Below are 16,907 nucleotides of genomic sequence, written 5' to 3'. Positions count from 1 at the left end.
AGGCTTACAGCCCCTGACGAAGCCGAGTACAGGCCCTCCTCCTGCCTGTGGGTGCAGAGAGTTCAGACTGACATCTGGCCTATCCCTGCAGATGCTAAATAGGCCTCCACAGACCAGGGCTGGGGCACAGCACCACCTGCCACTTCTAGTCTCTGCTCTCGGTTTAGAATGCAATCCTTCCACACTGCCCATCGCCTCAGGACAGAGAAATGAGCAACATTTCATTGGCCTGTTGGGTAAATCCAGGGAGCCCTGCGGAAGCTGTGAGTGGTAACCATGTGGCACCCTCCCGGCAGCAGCTGCCTCCATTCCTGCATGAACACAGGGGTCTGGCAGGATGGGCTCCTTTCTGAGTCTGAGGAAGCTGAGAACCAGGCTCTTACAGGACTTGCCCCAGAGCCCCTCTGCTGGGAACACAGCCCTCAGCAGCTCCAGCATTTGTGGGCTGCTTGCTCTGCATGGGGACCACTTCCTCCCAGGAGTCTCCACCAACCTCCAAACTGCCAAGTCCACAGCCGCTTGTCAGCCCTTGTCCTCCCCGGGCTCTGCAGTCTCAGACACGGGACCACCTCCTCTTCCTGAGAAAGCTCCCTTTCTCCACATGCAGAGGGGCACTCAACCTCCTCTCCGTGGTCCGTGAGGCCTCTGCCAACAGCCCCAACCCTGGCTGCATGAGACCTGGAAGAGCGCGGAACCCCCATTCCCCACCACCTGACCTGAGACTTTCTAACCACCTCCTCGTGCCCTGTCCTGCCCGTGTCCCTGCTGCAGACACACACACACACAAACACACAAACACACACACACACACACAGGATGCAGGTTTCTCATGAACAGACATGTCCCTGCTGCCTGGCACCTGGTGGCTATGCACAGAGCTTTGGCTGAGACTGAATGCCATGTCCTGCCTCCCCATCCCTCCCTTAAATGCCTGTTGCTGCTGGTTTCATCCTTAGCGCCGTCTTCCTGCCTCACTTCCTCTCGTCAGGAGAGCTGGCCCCAGACCCCAGGCTTTGGCCACCTCCACAGGCCACCAGACATCTCCACTGGAATGTTCCAGGCACCTCAGATGTACTAAGTTCAAGTCTAAACTCATCCTCTCCCTGGACAAACGTGCTCTTTCTCCTGCACTATTGTCAATAATGTCATCCAGGGGCCATGCCAGAAATCCTGGTGACATTATGAGTCTTTCCTCTGTAGCCCTCATCAAGCTGGTTGCCATGTCCTACTGATTATACCTCCTATCTCTTGAATCCAGTCTCTCACAGTCTCTTTAGCTCTTTTCTCCGTGCCAGCACCACGACAGGCTTTCTAAGAAGTGGCCCCTTTTACTCGCCTACTAAAGCCCCTCCCAGGCCACCTCTGCTTTCAGGATAAAGTGCATACTAGCCTGGCCCAGCCTCGCCTGCCTCCCCGTCTGTGTGATGCTCTTTCTGAATGACCAGACACCAGCTCAATCGTCACCATGGCTACACGGTGTATTCACAGATCCCTACCTGCCATCAGAAACTGCACCCCACGTTCACATCTGGTAAGCCTGTCACCAGGCTCAAGGCCCAATCCCGACCAGTTGAAAGTTTACAGACCAGACAGTTGTCACACTGAGTGTCTTTGGTGAGACACAGTAGCATGTGAAAACAACACATGGGCCTGGAAAAAGTGGACACGTGTTGGGAATTTGTTGTTTTTCTGGACACTCAGAATCTGAGCCCCCTTTCCTGAGAGACCTCCTTGTTTCCTTCCCCAATGAGTGCTCCACCCAAGAGCAAAGGCACCAGGGAGCCAAGAAGCCAGGCTGTCCGTGGTGCTGGCAGCAGCACCCTGAGCTAGGGCCTTGGCACAGCCACTGGTACTGGCGGTCGCACCGCAGCACCGCCATGCCTAGGCCACACCTCAGGCAGCAGGGACAGTCGCCCAGGTTCCTGTGGTTCCTGATCTTTTCCTCAGACTGGTTCTTCAGCTTTCTTGTCCAATCTGTGAGTCACCCCATTTTCCTTCTAATAAACTCCTTTTCTGCTTAAGAACCGATTGTCGTGGAGCATGACCAAGGACCCCGGGTGGTCCACTGCCCTCCCAGGGCAAGGCAATCAGCTGAGTCTTTCGGAAATAGAGCTGGTTAAGCTGCCGAGGGGCAAGGAGACTGGACAGCCAGCAACCTCATCGGGGTGAGATGGGCACGGGGTCTAGAAAATGACAGAATGGCCCAGCACAAAAGCGGTCTGGGGGATCCCTCCCCAGCTGAACATCTTCCGTGACCATGTCACTGACCTGCCGTCTAGTCCCAGCTCTGTCATTTCCTGGCTGCCCTGGCTTCAGCCCCTGCAGGTTGGCTTCTGGCCTCACCGCTCTCCCAAACCTGCCCTTGTCCAGGTGGTAAATAAGCTCTTGGATGCAAAAGCCAAGGTCTCTCTCCATCTCTGGCTCTGCACACCCCTCCTTCTTTCCTCTGTGCAATTTGGCCCTGACCATGACACATGTGTCCCCATCCTCCCCTCCCCTGACTCAGGGACACCCTCTAGGTTCTCGCTCCCTCTGACCCTAATGCAGGGGGTCTCCAGGCACCTGCCTTGCCCGCTCCTTTTCCTGGGTCACCTCAGGGGGGTCCCCTCCCCTTTACCATCTCTGGCTCAATCTCATCAGTTCCACATCTGAGCTACTTGGTGATGCTTTGCTGGCAAAAATTTACATGTCTAGTAGTGATCTCTGCAGCATACAGAAACCAGGGTTCCAGGGCCCACTGGGTATGCAATAGAAATGTGCAGAATGAAGGAGTAGATGAGTGCACACACACACCCAGGACCTCCCGAGTAAAGCCTTCCAGCCATGTTCCCCAGCCTGACTGCCACACCTGTCCAGCTTCACAACCAACCTCCCACAGCTCTTCCTGGCTTTGCTCTCGCTGGTCGCACACCATCATCACACTGGGCCCTCCTGCCTTCCTCCTGTCGCCACCCGTTTCCTCTCCCGTAGACTACGCGATGTTAGCATTTCCGTCCCCGGTCGCTCCTTCCACACAATCTGTGTCACACGTGAGCTTCTGAGAGTGCAGACATCATGCTATTCCCCGGCTCCCACTGCCTACAGACAGAAATTCTCATTTCCTACCCAGTGTGCAGGGATCCTTCAGGGTCCCACCTCCTCTTCCCACACTGACCCTTCATACCAGTCAGAGCCCACCCTGACTCTTTCTGGAACACTCTGTACTTCCCTCTCCTGTGCCCGTATTTCCTTCTGGAGTGCTCTTCCTTCCATACCGTCCTCTCACTCAGACCCCGTGTCCCTGTCCAGAACTCGCCCCTCCTCCACGGACCGCCATGGCACCACTGGCCCTTCCTCACCCACACTGATCACCTCTTATTGCTTGCTATATGTCCCTTAGCATCAACCTGTCTCTCCTTTCCACATAAAGCCCTGGTCATTCTTGGGGCGCTCACGAGAACTGTCCCAGCATGTGCTCAGGGCTTCTGGAGTGGGCCACTTGGATCAGGTGCCACTTCCTAGATGGACATCCTTGGGAAAATCGGTTAGCCTTTCAGTTTCCTAATCTGTAAAGAAGGAGCTTCACCTAGAAAATGCCTACCCACTGGGTTATCGCAAGGCTTCAACTAAACACACTCAGCAAAGAACCTTGTACACAGTAAATACTCAGAAAATACGTGGGCACCATTCCTAGAATGAATGAATGAACTGTTTGGGCTGCAGAAAGCATGCCCCCCACAGCTGAAGGGATGAAAGACAGGCCAGCTGGGCCCCGGAGCCCTGCCCAGGCGTGGCTTGGTGTCTGTAGCGGGGCACCGCCAGCCTGCCGGAGCGCCGTGGTCTGTGTGCGGCTGCAGAGGACCTGCCCCAGCACAGCTCGACGCCTCCCAGTACAGGCAGGCGGCCTGCTGAAGCTGTGACACACGCATAAAGCCAACAGGCTGGTCCAGGTCGGGGGAACCATGTGCAGGAACACAGATGCAGGGAGGAGCAGCGGTGCCCAAGGCACAGGAGGACACAGATGGGGATGAGGCAAGTCTGACAGGTCCAGCTCCCTCCCTGCATGATGGTCAGGGAGGTGACTGATGATGGTCAGGAGGTGAAGATATCCCTGCTACAGTTCTGCAGTCAGACCCCCAACACTTGCCTCTTAATGCACAGGCCAGGCCACCAAACCACACTTCACTCAATGCGTCTTCACGCGAAGCTCATGCATTTGAGGTGACCAGCTCTCTCCCTACAGGCGGAGCCCCACCCCAGGACACCTGTCAGAATGCCACCAAGCACTCAGGTCTCCATGGACGCACCAAGCAGTCTGGGGAGCTAGGGAGAGAAGGGTCACCACGGAGCCGGGAAATCCAGTCCCACCGATGCACCGGGCAAGCTGGCCAGAGCAAGAGTCTGATTTCACTTTACTTTTTTCAAAAGCTCAATGAACCCTAAGAATGAATATGGGGCACCATACCTGTGTGAGTGTCAGACTGAACACATTCAGTTATTTTCTCAGCCTAAAAATAAATTTCAAAAGCCGTTAGTTCTGATTGCCTAAGGATGAGAGAGTGGAATCTTGCTGGGGTGCAGCTGGGGTTCCCAGGGTTCTCCTTACATACCTTATTGTTGCCACTGCACACTCTGATAATGGACACATAGTGTCTAATTTTTCTGCAAGTAGAAAACAATGCATTATTTCTCTCCCGGCTCTCTATTCGGATGGCTACGTAGCTACTTTTTCATTATGAAGAGAGCATCTCTCTTCCACAATACACAAAGTGCTCTGAGAAAAGCATCTATGGTTCGTGGCCAAGGCCACCAATAAACAAGCGTCTACAAACACCCTTTGGTGTTTCTGTCAGAAAGAAGTAGACTCCAGTAAAAACAACAAAATTCTTCTAAGTCATCCCAACATAGAACAAAAAAGACCTATGTTTAAAAGAAGTGCTGCATGTTAGCCACCCAAAAGCCTGCAATTCCTTAATGTGTATGCATTTTCCCGACCCTGCTACTGATGCTCTTCTTCCCGTTCCTCTGCGCCATCTGCTCAGTCATTTCATTCACGGAAACAGCCAGAGGCCACGCTGGGCCCCTCGGTTAGCGGTTAGCGGAGCCAAAGCAACGGGGCTTATCTCAGAAGCTGCTGACTCCTCACTTATTGTCCCTACAACTTTTTTTCAGTTTTCCCCCTCAATAATCAAATCCCTATATACTTATCACACAAAAAAGTTTCGGAAAGGATATAAAAAGGCAAAGAATCAGAACAGAGAGCCCACACAGACCCAGCTCCCTGAGGCAACCACCAACTGGCAGCCAAGTCTGGTGACGGAGCACGTGGGCCGTGCAGTCACACAGAGGTCTCAGCCAGCTCTGCCAAGCGCTGGCAGCCAGACCTGGGGCCAGAAACCTCGCCTCAGTTTCCTCATCTGGAAATGGAGATGGTCACAGTGCCACCAGCACAGGGCTGTGGTTAGGATGAAATGAAGTGACGTGGCTCTGGCACTGGGACTGCTCAGGGAGGGAGGTCTCCACACACAGCAGCAGCTGTCAGAACCACCATCGCCACACAGCCTCCTATCCGTTTTACCTTCTTCCATCTCTGTGATTGAGATCATGCACTAGATAGGATTTTACATTTTCATTTTCACACTTATCATAAGCGTTTTTCCTTGTAACTTATTTTTCTATGATCATTTCTAATGCTTGCACATTTTATTGTTGGGTGTTCTATAATTCATATTCATAATTTCCCACTGTTCATATTATTTGAGATAGATTCTAAAACAAACCACAGGAGATTTTTAGGCTCACTGTATACACTGGTTTCCAATCTGCAGTCACATCTGTTTTATATGAGTTTCTGCAGATGGTAGCATTTAAAATACTCGTATCTAATTTGATAGGTCTATGCAGCAATAGCACATAGGCTGTCAAATTAAATAGGAATCTTTCAAATGTGGGGAGTTCATCAGCCAGTGTGCTTATCGCACAGCTTAATAAAGTGACATTCTGATTTAAATACATTAGTCCCCTGTGTGTCTGTGCAGCATAAGCAAAAGCGTCCAGAGTCTGGTGGCTCTGGGTTGCCAGCTAGAGGATCAGGCTGCAGCAATGGGGAAGCCACTGTGGAAGGCCACTCTTGGGTGACACCTGACCTGTTACAAGTCTTTCAAATTTCTGCATGCAGTTCTTAACTTACTCAAGTATTCAAAGCACATTTTACAATAAGCCAAACATGGTACACTGACCAGAGAACTTGTTTTTTCCACTTACCCTCCCTGTCCAGTGACAGGTATTATCTTCACATTTTGTTGTACGTTATCTCCATTTTGGGCATAGTAAATTCCTTGCCACTCCTATAAATGGAATGTAAGCATCATTATACTTTGTGTTCAAAACATCAACCCAAGAATACTTCCACTCCAGGTTCCGATTCATTTACCATTGTTAAGGCAATTAGGATAAAAATGATCCCAACCACAAATACAATTTTGAGTAATCTGACAATTCTTCCTCAACCTCCCAAGTGCATCTCCTCCTGGGCTGCTGACAAAAGCCAGGTCACCACAGTCTAAATGGTCACATGTTTTCAGTGGCCCATGAGTGAAGAGCACTCCCTTGGTTCAGCACACAGGCTCCTCCTACGAGCTGCAGTGGGGGGTTAGGTGGGGGAGCGGGGGACATGGCTGCATTCCGGAGGGGGAGAATCAGAACCAGGCAGCTAGCAAAGTGGGCCGCTGCCACCCTCTGGGATGGGTTTTGGTCCCTCTGCTGGTAGGGTGGGGATGATGAGGTAACAGCTAGGACTGGGCTCAGGTACAACAAATAGGTGAGACCTTATAAGCCAGGGCTGCGATTACATTAGTCGTGCTCTCAGGGCAGACAGAATTCAGGATTCTCTCAGAACAGAGCTGCAGTCTGGGAGAGCAGTGTGTGTGGGACTCGACTGCAGTGGGAGAACAGGGGCTGCAGGGATGGCGGGAAAAGACTGGGATAGAGCTGGTTTGTTACCACCCACAAGGTTTTGAATTCCTCCAAGAGTCACCAAGGGTCCTTAAGCTAGAATATTCCCTAAAACCCACTGTAGGACACGAAACTTCCAGGGTGTTCCATAACCTTCTTGACCTTCCAGAGTCTCTCAGGACCTAGAGCTGACCCAGGCAGAATGCCCACCATGGCAGCCTTGGTGTCTTAGCTCAAATCTCCCACCCAGGCTCTTATACAAGGTCAGTCCCACAATCTTCTGTGCTTGGGCCGGGGCGACCTGCCTGCAAAGGCCAATGATAAAATCTCATCATCAGATTGCTCTGGGAAAGTGGATCCAGGAGAAACCAAGACTCTGACCGAGCAAAGGTTACTGACGCTCCCTGGTATACGTCTGAACACAATGGGCACCAGAAAAGGACTGAGTGAAAAAATAGCCGGAGAGCCCAACGCGGTGCTCGCTTGCCCTGGAGCAGAAGGGAGGTGAGGGCACCGTTCACTCAGTTCTGAGGGGATATGGCCTGTGCTGGAAACAGGCAAGGAGTGAGCAGGGACGCTGAGGCAGGAATGCAGCCAGTCCTCCATGATACATATCCACCTCCGGGGGCAACGGCAGGCAGGCCTGCGTCCCTTCTGAAGCTCACCATCAAGAGGAGCAGGGGAAGCCGACTGTGGTGATAGCTGCAAAGCTCTGTAAACATACCAAACACCACTGAACTGTATATTTTAAAAGGGTAAATGGTGCGGTATGTGAATTCTCTCTCAATAGAGCTGTTAGATTAAAAAAAAAAAAGAGGGAGAAATATGGGAGACCAATAATCAGCACTTTAAAAAACATATTCAGGTTTTTCTCCTCCAATCCTTTCTGAATAGACGTGGGAGGCTGCCAGATCCCAAGCCGGGTGTAAGAGGCCACATCAGCCAAAGCTGAACAGTCCAGTTAACACAGCAGGACAACTTAGCAGTGACTTTGCTTGGAGAGCAGAGTTGCCTGTAAGTTTTCCAGCCATCAATGAAAATAAAAAATATTTACGTGTCATAGATCGTATTTCTTATCAAAAATAAACATTGACCTATCATAAACAGATAAGTTTTAGCTCCTAAGAATAACAAAGTACTGCCTTCGAATGCTGTTAGGAAGATTCTATCTGGTGATACACACACACAAAAAGTGCTAAGCAAAGTCCTGACACGTGGCAAACATTCGATAAATGGCCTGTCCCGACACGCGTGGTTTCACACAGGCCCCTTTCCGGGCCGAGCTCCCGAGTACTACGGCATGCGCCTCCCTGCTGCTCCAGGCAAGCCAAACACCACGCTGGGCTTTTCTGACTATTGAGATAGTCCCTTCTCTGTGCCCATCGTCTCAGGAATTAGACCATCGTCACCTGGCATCCCATCCACAGGGCCAGACAGTGCCTGCATGTGGCAGACAGTCAAGGAGCACTTGGCGCTTCTGTTTACTGAGTGCAAAAGGTAGGCCGAGGTGAGACCCCAGGATCCTGGTGGCTCGGCTAAGAGGTTTAAGCTCCATTGTGAGGGAGTGATGTGGTCAAAATGATGACTTGGTCAGACAAATCGCTCAGTAGTGTTGGGTGGACTCGCCGGACGTGGTGGGTCACGGGACAGGGAGACCTGGCTGGGTTCAGTCACCATGACCTCAGGGTGTGGACAGAAGGCCCTGGGCAAGGTCAGGGCCAGGCCGTGGCCAAAGGCAGGGCTTAGGAGACACCAAGGCCTGGTGATGGATTTGCGGGAGGAGACTAAAGGGTGGAGAGGAGCCAGAGCCATCCCCGAATCAAAGCCCAGGCAACTGGGAGAAGGTGCACAAGCAGACACAGCAGGGGCTGCAACGGCCAGTCTTCTGTGAATGGAGATGAGGGAAAATCATTGTTAGGCAAGTTCATTTCCACAGGACGGTGGCATGGTGAACCAGACCTTGGAAAAGAGGCTGGGGCTAAAACCAGAGAGGTGTGAGACATCTACGCAGGGCAGGAAATGTGCCTCAGTGACAAAGGAGCCGTCTGAGGACCACGGCAGGGGACAAGAGCTCTGGGAGGACAAGTGAACTGGGAGCACATACACAGAACAAGGGTCGGAGAAGAGGGGAGCTGGTGGGGAAGGAAAGCAGAGGAGTCACAGGGGCTCAGGAGGCAAAAGCTGAGAAAAGCTAAAGGGCTCTGCAGCCATTCGTCCTCGTCCCAGGCAGGCAGCCGAGCAGCCAACATTTATTCAGAGCCTATGAGGCACAATTTCCGAGGGAAAAAAATTCAAAATTTCTAAAGAGAAAAGCAATGTAATAAGGCCCAAGTATCTGAGATGATGAGAGCTGGCGCTAGAGCCCAACAGGGAAATCTTGGGGAAGAAGGAAAGGGGGAAGGGTCAAGAAGTATACATGGAGGGGTGCAAGGGAGCCACAGTGTGGGGCTGAGAACCAAGGTACCTAATAGTATCAACTTGACCCCAAAGAGAAGCCATTGCCTGAGAACAATGGGCAGAGGGGGTTTGTGGAGAGAGGTATTTGAAATAGTCTCTGCTTGAACATCATCAGAATTTCTTCTCTGCCCCCGAGAACACCCAACTGATTGGCAGCCCTAGATTCTGACAGTTCAAAGCCCCACCCCGTCATCGAACTGCTTCCTAAGCCTCCATTCCGGTTCCTGCCTGAACTGCCCCCACTGACCCCGGTACCACCATCGCCCAGGGCCCTTCTTCTCGGAGGGAGGCTTCATTAGAAAGGCCATACATTCCTGTCCCTCAAAAAATGGCCCAGCTAGGTGGCCTGTCTTGCTGCAGTGTCACCAATGAACCCCAGGTTACTGACAAAGGACAAATGGCTGCTTTCCCCCAAGAGCTCTGAACACACAAAACAAATCACCAGGCTGCTTTTTGAAATAAAGCAGCATGGAGGCTGAACATGTGACAGTCTTTCACCTGCTCTGCTCACAATCAACAAAGGTTTAGGGAATAGGTCTCCTGCTGTTCGAGTGTGAGGCGCTGTTCACCAGATCTGGGTGGATCCCAGGGCCGCCGCTGACCTGCTGTGTGTCCCTGCTCTGTCTCTCTGTGCCCTTCCCAGGGAGAAAGAGATGGATGCCTCAACGGAAGGATTATCAGATCAAGGTGCATGAGGGCCACTGTCTCTGGCTCACGCCAGGATGACTTCACAACAAAACCGCTGGCTGACCCCTTGGCAGCATGGGCCCCAAACGCCCAGACTGGGAAGGCCACAGGAACGCCACCTCAAGGTGCTGCCTTGCACAATGACTGCCCTACCCCCGCCTTCTGAGGACACCCCTCTCAGCCCAGGCAGGGAGCCTGAGAGCTGAGGGTCACTGCATCCACCTTGGCTTCATTTCTCTCTTCCCAGGGGGCCCTCCACTCTCTAGTAAGAGATCAGTATCTCTGACAGAAAAGTGGAAAGTAAACTAGGATTCGAGCAGGGCCCACCTCTGTTGCTTCCCTGGCGGTGCATCGCTGGGCCCTTGCAGCTGGCCTGTTCCTTCCTGTTCTCATTGCAGACACTCTTATGTGAAAGGGACCTGCGCCCACTCCCGGTGTCTTCTAGGGGCCCAAGCATGTGGGGGATAAGCTTTGCATGGCGCTCCTGCCCCTTTACCAGATGGCTCTTTTGTGCCACGGGATAGCACTGGACACAGGTCACAGGGAACAAGGCATTACTTCCACTGGGGCCTCCACAGTGGGCAGGAAAGCAGGCCCCCAATTCCTCAAAACATTTTGAATAATTGCATTAATAGTCCCTACCCAACTTCCAAAAACTAAAATAAACTCAGCAAAAAAGACAGGATGACTATGAAAAGCAATAGCCTTTTCCTTCTCATATTTTCAAACCTAGTAACATGAGGTGCTGTCAGAAGCCACTGCTCAGAGAGAGAAATAACCTTTCTGACTGAGCCTGCAGTTGTCTGCCCTTGAGCACCCTGATGACGTGGCTTCTCACATTACTGACCAACAATTCCTCTTATCTGTGTGTCTGGCACCCTGGAGCACGAGTTCTCTAAGGCAGGGCTTTCCAGCATGTTTTTCTTTCTCTACCAGAATCCAGCAAAGTACCTGGCATATAGGAGGCATTTTTTTTAAATGCTGAACGAATGAACTAGGCTCAAAGAACTTCTGGGCTCAGACGTGTTCTGAGCAAGTGTCACCCCACAGAAAATCCTTTACCCAGAACCATGTGGACCACACCCACCACTAAGAAGGTCAGTACTAGAAAGACCAACTTGCTTAGGACAAGACGACAACAATGACTTTAAGTGTCAACTAAAGTTACTCTGCTTACTGGCTAATCAGATGATGTACTTTCTTGGCCTCAGTTTCCTCATCTGCAAAACGGGAATGACAAGGCAAACACCACTGCATTTCTGCTGTGCTGGGAAGAGTGAGGCTGAGATTACCCAGCACGTATGTGCAATGCTCAGTGACGCCAAGGCTCCTGCCTTCCCTCCTCGTTATGTGACAGTAAGAAAGGTTCTGCCCGCTCACTCACCTTGCCCATCCTGATGCACGAGTTTATAGTATCGAGCAAATCAGCCTTTTTTTCATTTATAGGCACTTCTGCTAACTCCTTCCCTATTAATTCACCTGACTCGTAGCCCATTGTTGTTTCAAATGCAGGATTTGCATACTGGAGGGAGACAAAAGAAAAAAACATCAAGTGAGTTAAAAGAAATTGTGAAAAAAGGACAATCAAGCGTATTCAACCTAAGCCACAACCGTTTCCCCCCAAAAGCTCAGGAGCCTGGAGCTCACCAGAGTAGCTCTGAAGCCGCAGTAGCACACATCCTGAAGGACCCTCTGCCAGTGCCACCTGGCTGACTTTCTGCCAAGCTCTGAAGCTCCAGGGCGGGCAGCATGCCTCCCACTCCCACCCCACTGAGACGCCAGCAGAGGAAAGAAGCCATGTGGAGACAGGCCCAGAGCTGCCATAGAAGGGCTGTTTGGATTACAATAGTGGGAAAGGCACCAGGCCGGGACCTGAAGCATCCAGGTTCTACTCTGCAAGCCCCTTAACCTCTCCAAGTCTCAGTCTGCGCATCTGTTTAATGGGAAGGAGGCACTTATCTTGCCTCTCTCATGGGATGCAAATGAATAATGTGTTTGGGAAGCAGGCTATGAGCCAGGAAGTGTTTGTAAATGGAAGACTTTACGGTCAAATTTCAAATAGGACTAGAAGACTTAAGAAAATGTGTGGGAAAGCTGTGCAGTGCTAATAATAGTAATAAATAAATAAGGATGACTGAACATTATGTGATACTGTTTAATAGCTACTGCAGTAAGCGCTTTATGCACATTCACTCATTCAGTCCTCAGAATGTCCCTACGAAAGGTAGGTTGTTGTCAGATGAGAGAGCACATTCACACAGATTAAGTAACTTGCCCAAAGACACTCAGCCAGGAAAGGGCCGAGGCCGGTCTGACACCCAGCCTGTGCCCCCACCACTGGCCCCTGTGCTTCTCAGGGCACCAGCTCCTGAATGCCAACATTACACGTCAGATCTAAGTGAGGGATGGGGCGTTCTAAATCACAGTGGAGCTGTTCTCAGACCAGAGGAACATTTCTCTTTTGATGCTATCTCAAAATACAAGCCCTGTTATCTTCAGTCACTGATGGGAACCCGCTTTGCTAATAACGGATAATGTGCTCGGTAATTATGAGGTTATTTTTGAGATTTTGAGTAGTTCCCAGTAAATTTCTATAGGTGTAAGCTATCTTCAGACACAGTGAGAAAGGTGAGAGCTCGCAGACCTTGTGGTCAGGGCCTTCCCCTGTTGCAATGCCCCCACCCCCACCCCCACCCAGTGATAATCCCACTCGATAAATGTCTTTCAACAAAAATGTGAGAAATAATCAATGCAAATGTGGTATTTCTACAGAATGTTTTCTAGTTCCTTAAGTAATTATCAGTACCTTTTCTTACCTATATGGAACTTATTTTAAATTACATATTTTATAGATTTTGTTCTAAGAATCCCCTATGGAAAAACTGGTCTCTTGAACATAAAAAAAAATCATATTGGAGGGGTTCAATCCTAAAAATGAGAATAAAACCATAAATCCAGAATGACAAAATTTCCAAAATAACAAACCTGTATGATGTGGTCTTCACTTATAATTTCAATTGCTTCTTGACTTTTCTCTAATGCAGTGAATATTGAGTTACAAGCCCTTTATGGGTGGGGAAAATAGAAAAAAAAGAATTGATTAATGTAAATACTACAAAATCTGATGCAGTCTCAGGGTATTACATTAACTTATTTAAAGTTTTTGGTCTGATTATAAAGGTAACAAATGCTAATTCAAAAAAAAGAAGGGAGGGAATATTTAAGAGCTCAAGAAAGAAATAAACACCTCCTGCGACACTGCTACTGGGGACCAAGACCAGGCACAAGCTGGCGCCTTTCCTTCCAGCCTGAGATGCAGTGGACCAGCGAGCGTGGAGCACACGCCAGAGATAAAATCACAGCCCGTCACCGGCTGGGCGATCCCAGGCACCAGACAGCCTCCTGGAGCCTCCCTTCTCACCCACCATCTGAAGAGTCCTGGTGAGGACTAAATGAGAGAATACAGCCAAGGAGCCCACAGAGAGGCTAGTAGAGAGGAGGCAATAATTTGTAGCTATTATCTTAAGCTCTTCACAAAGTTGGGGTTATCAGGATGACAAGCTTTGTCCCCTTTCTTCACTCAGCCTTGTGTCGAGAGCATTCTCCCATGGCCTTCATGTTTGAAAATACTTTCTTTCTCCCAAATTTCTTCCCCAGTTCCCCTTCCCTTCATATTTTCCCAGCCCCCTTTCTAATGGGCATCCGCCTTTGGCTGTCAGCTGGTGCAGAGGGAGCAAAGCAGGGCGTGTTAACAGATGAGGACGGAGGGGTAAGCAGTGGGCAGACCCTGGAGAGCCACATAGGCCGCAGTTTAGAGTCTGGGATTCATCTCAAAGGCAGTGGGGAGGGTAGTTGCAGAACAAACCCCAAGTGGAGTTATGTGTTACTGAGGTGCGGAAAATGGACAAGGAGAAGTCAAGGCTAGATGTAGGGAGAATGACAGTTTCATAATCCAGGTGAGAGACGACAGTGGCCTAAATTAGAGGAAGGCGAGTGGGCATAGTCCACAGATCTTATGAAGCAAAACCAATAGGACTTGGTGAGTGACCGGAGTTGGGGAGGAGTGAATGAGACACGGGTGTTTCCGTCTGGGACCTCTGGGTAGGTGATGCTCAGTTCACTAAACTCAGGTATTCAGGAGGAAAAGGTCAGAGGTTACAGTTAGATTTAGGGATGTAGGCGGAACAATGGTTGCTGTTTCAAAAACGTGGGTTACACCCTGAAGGACCACCTTTGCCGCCTGCTTTTGTGAGATCTTGGGTGTAAGTCAGTTAACCTCCCGGGGCTCAGTGTCTGCATCTTGTTTGGACCAAATCGACTCTACCCTCACCTCCTGCATCCATGATTCTACTCCACTCTGAGGGGATGGTAGCCTGATTCCCAGGGGGAGGACAGAAGCCAGGCTACTGGGTACCTGGTGAAGAATGGAGCAGGCCCACGGCACGGTTCCTCTGGAGCCCTCCTGGCCTCCAGCCATCTCCGCCACCTCCCGCTCCTTTCACGCCGTCCGTGACATGCTCTTCTTCCCTGCACGCACAGCCCTGTGCTGCTTCCCACTAATCTGAACACCAAATTCTGACCCCTCTCCCTGCCTTGGGCTTATGATTCCATCCTTTCTGATCCCTGGGAAGGGAAATGTGAAGAACGAAGGCCACCCAAGGAAGAAACCTACGGGAACAGAGTGGCTGACTTCCTTTTTCTGTCAACCTCTTATAAATTTACTAATTTTTCTACTTTTCTTGTTCAACAAGGAACTAGGTTTCCACTCATTTCACTTAAAAAGAAAACAAAAAACTGTTTATCAAGAGCAAATGACAAAGTGCTTATTGTAAAGGAAAAAAAGTCACCTACCAGAGATATGGTTCTCTCTAATGTTAATAGGTTGGGTGGGTGAGTATATTAAAAGTATTTTTACAAAACAAAACAGGTAACTCAGTATTTATACTTTGTACCCTGCTTTTTCACTTACTATTATTTTGAAGCCCAATCTTTAAATCTGAGTCTTCAGTTACTAACAAGACCATCTGTTAGACACCCAGACAGACTCTGAAAGTCCATACAAGGAGAGGAGCCAGCCCACCACCCTACCCCATTTTAGCAGGAGGTCGTTACCCCCAAAAGACAGCCATCCACGACCAAGTCCTCGGGGCGGGGGGGGGGGGACTGCTCTCCAGAGGAGGCAGAATTACCTGAGTTTCAGCTGCGACCGCACCTCTCCACACTCCAGCTGGAGCAGCTCATTATAACAGGCCATGAGGCTGGGGTTTTCCACATACCTCTGTGAACAGAAAGGGACTTGGTGGGTAAGCGAACGTGCATCTTTAAATTATCATCTATCCATAAAAAGTTTTAACATTTTCATTTATCTGTGTTCATTTCTCAAAATTCTATTATCTTCTGCTTCAAAATGTGCTGTGTCACTTTTTATAGTTTCCTGTTCCTTGCAGATATTTCCAAGCTTGTCTTGTCATTTATTTCTTTATATATAATAAGTGTAATTCCTTTAAATTCACGTCCGATAATTCTAGTGTGAGGAGTGGGCGGGTCTGTCTCCACCACGCCTGGTCTCCCGTGGACTGGCAGCTGTGACTAAGTGCTGTATGCTGCCCTTGAACAAGTGTTTGCAGCAATTCTCTGAGGCCAAAGGTGAAGGGTTTTCCTCTGGGAGGGTCTGTATTGGTTCCTGCAGGTACCTGAGAGTACTACCTTCCAGAACCCATTAAACTAGATTCATGGCTTGAGGTTTCTTGACTACTCCATTGATATAAACTTGAACTACAAATCTCCGCAAGGGTCCGCTGTACATAGGTTCTCTCCACCATGATTCCCAAGGCTCACTGGCAACCAGCTGACCAAAGCCTTCAGACTTTTGGCTCAGAAGAGACCAACAGACTGGAGCTGGGGGTGGGGAGAAGGGAGCCATGTTTGTATTGTCCTAGTTCGAGAGTCCCTGAACTGGTTTTAAGGTTGCACGTATACGAGGAGGCATTCTAACAATACATCCTATGGTATAACATTTAATGTGTGTGCATTAAAGGAGATTTGATTATGTTTAGATGACTTTAGCAGGCATGGTTTTGAGAGACTAAGAAAGTGAGGGCTTGTAGATTATTAGATGACGAGGCTATAAAGTTAAACCGAAATGTAATACAGCACAAGGCCAGCAATTTTTTTCTTCAAGTTAATTCAAAACCTTGGCTGGTTCTGAACTGAGATATAATACTTTCCCCTGCTGAATTATAGTTGCATAACAAAGAAGTGGGTACCTACCCGAGTAAAGCCAGCAGCAATAAGGGGCATTACAGATGACTCTTCTCTGTCCGCCCTTCAAAAGGACATAGCAAATGGTCAGGCAGTTTTATCAATTACATCTCACCTCCTTATTCACTCATTTATGTAATACCATGTAATAAGTACTTTTCCATGAATTAGAGTAATATACACATCAAAAGTATAAAGTTAAAAATAGTTTCTGTTTTAGTTTCACATGTAGCTTTTTGGCAGCATATGTTAATACCTGAAGTACAGAGGTTACACTAACAGCCAAAATACAGGAATCATCTTTTCATCTATTTGATATGGCAACATTTTTTTTTTAAGATTTTTATTGGGGAATTGGGGGGATGGGAACAGTGCTGGGGAATTGGGGGAAAGGGGACAGACAAGTTGCTGTCCCTTTGCTCTTCAGTCTAGTTGTGGAGGATGTTGCTTCACTGGCCCAAGTTGGCATCATCATTGTGCTCTTCCCGGGCAAGGCAGATCAGTCGCCGGCTTCTGGACGGCCACTCACTGCGGCTGCTGGCCGCTCATGCTGGCTGCTGGCTACACAC

General features: G+C 49.6%; 1 protein-coding gene across 1 annotated transcript in view; it reads right to left on the bottom strand.

The window, feature by feature from the left end:
- Window positions 1-16,907, bottom strand: part of PDE8A (phosphodiesterase 8A) — a 104,343-nt gene that overhangs the window by 21,830 nt on the left and 65,606 nt on the right. The window contains exons 5-11 of the mRNA XM_019640173.1: window positions 16,348-16,402; window positions 15,267-15,355; window positions 13,063-13,141; window positions 11,462-11,599; window positions 6,244-6,326; window positions 4,590-4,641; window positions 4,445-4,487 (exon numbers count right to left, since the gene is read on the bottom strand). Of these exons, the coding sequence (XP_019495718.1) occupies window positions 4,445-4,487; window positions 4,590-4,641; window positions 6,244-6,326; window positions 11,462-11,599; window positions 13,063-13,141; window positions 15,267-15,355; window positions 16,348-16,402 (539 nt within the window). The remainder of the gene's footprint in view (window positions 1-4,444; window positions 4,488-4,589; window positions 4,642-6,243; window positions 6,327-11,461; window positions 11,600-13,062; window positions 13,142-15,266; window positions 15,356-16,347; window positions 16,403-16,907) is intronic.

This window comes from Hipposideros armiger, unplaced genomic scaffold (assembly GCF_001890085.2).
Source record: "Hipposideros armiger isolate ML-2016 unplaced genomic scaffold, ASM189008v1 scaffold_48, whole genome shotgun sequence".
NCBI classification, from domain to species: Eukaryota; Metazoa; Chordata; class Mammalia; order Chiroptera; family Hipposideridae; genus Hipposideros; species Hipposideros armiger.
Note: the sequence above shows the minus strand (reverse complement) of the source record. Positions and strands in the feature narration are given on the sequence as shown.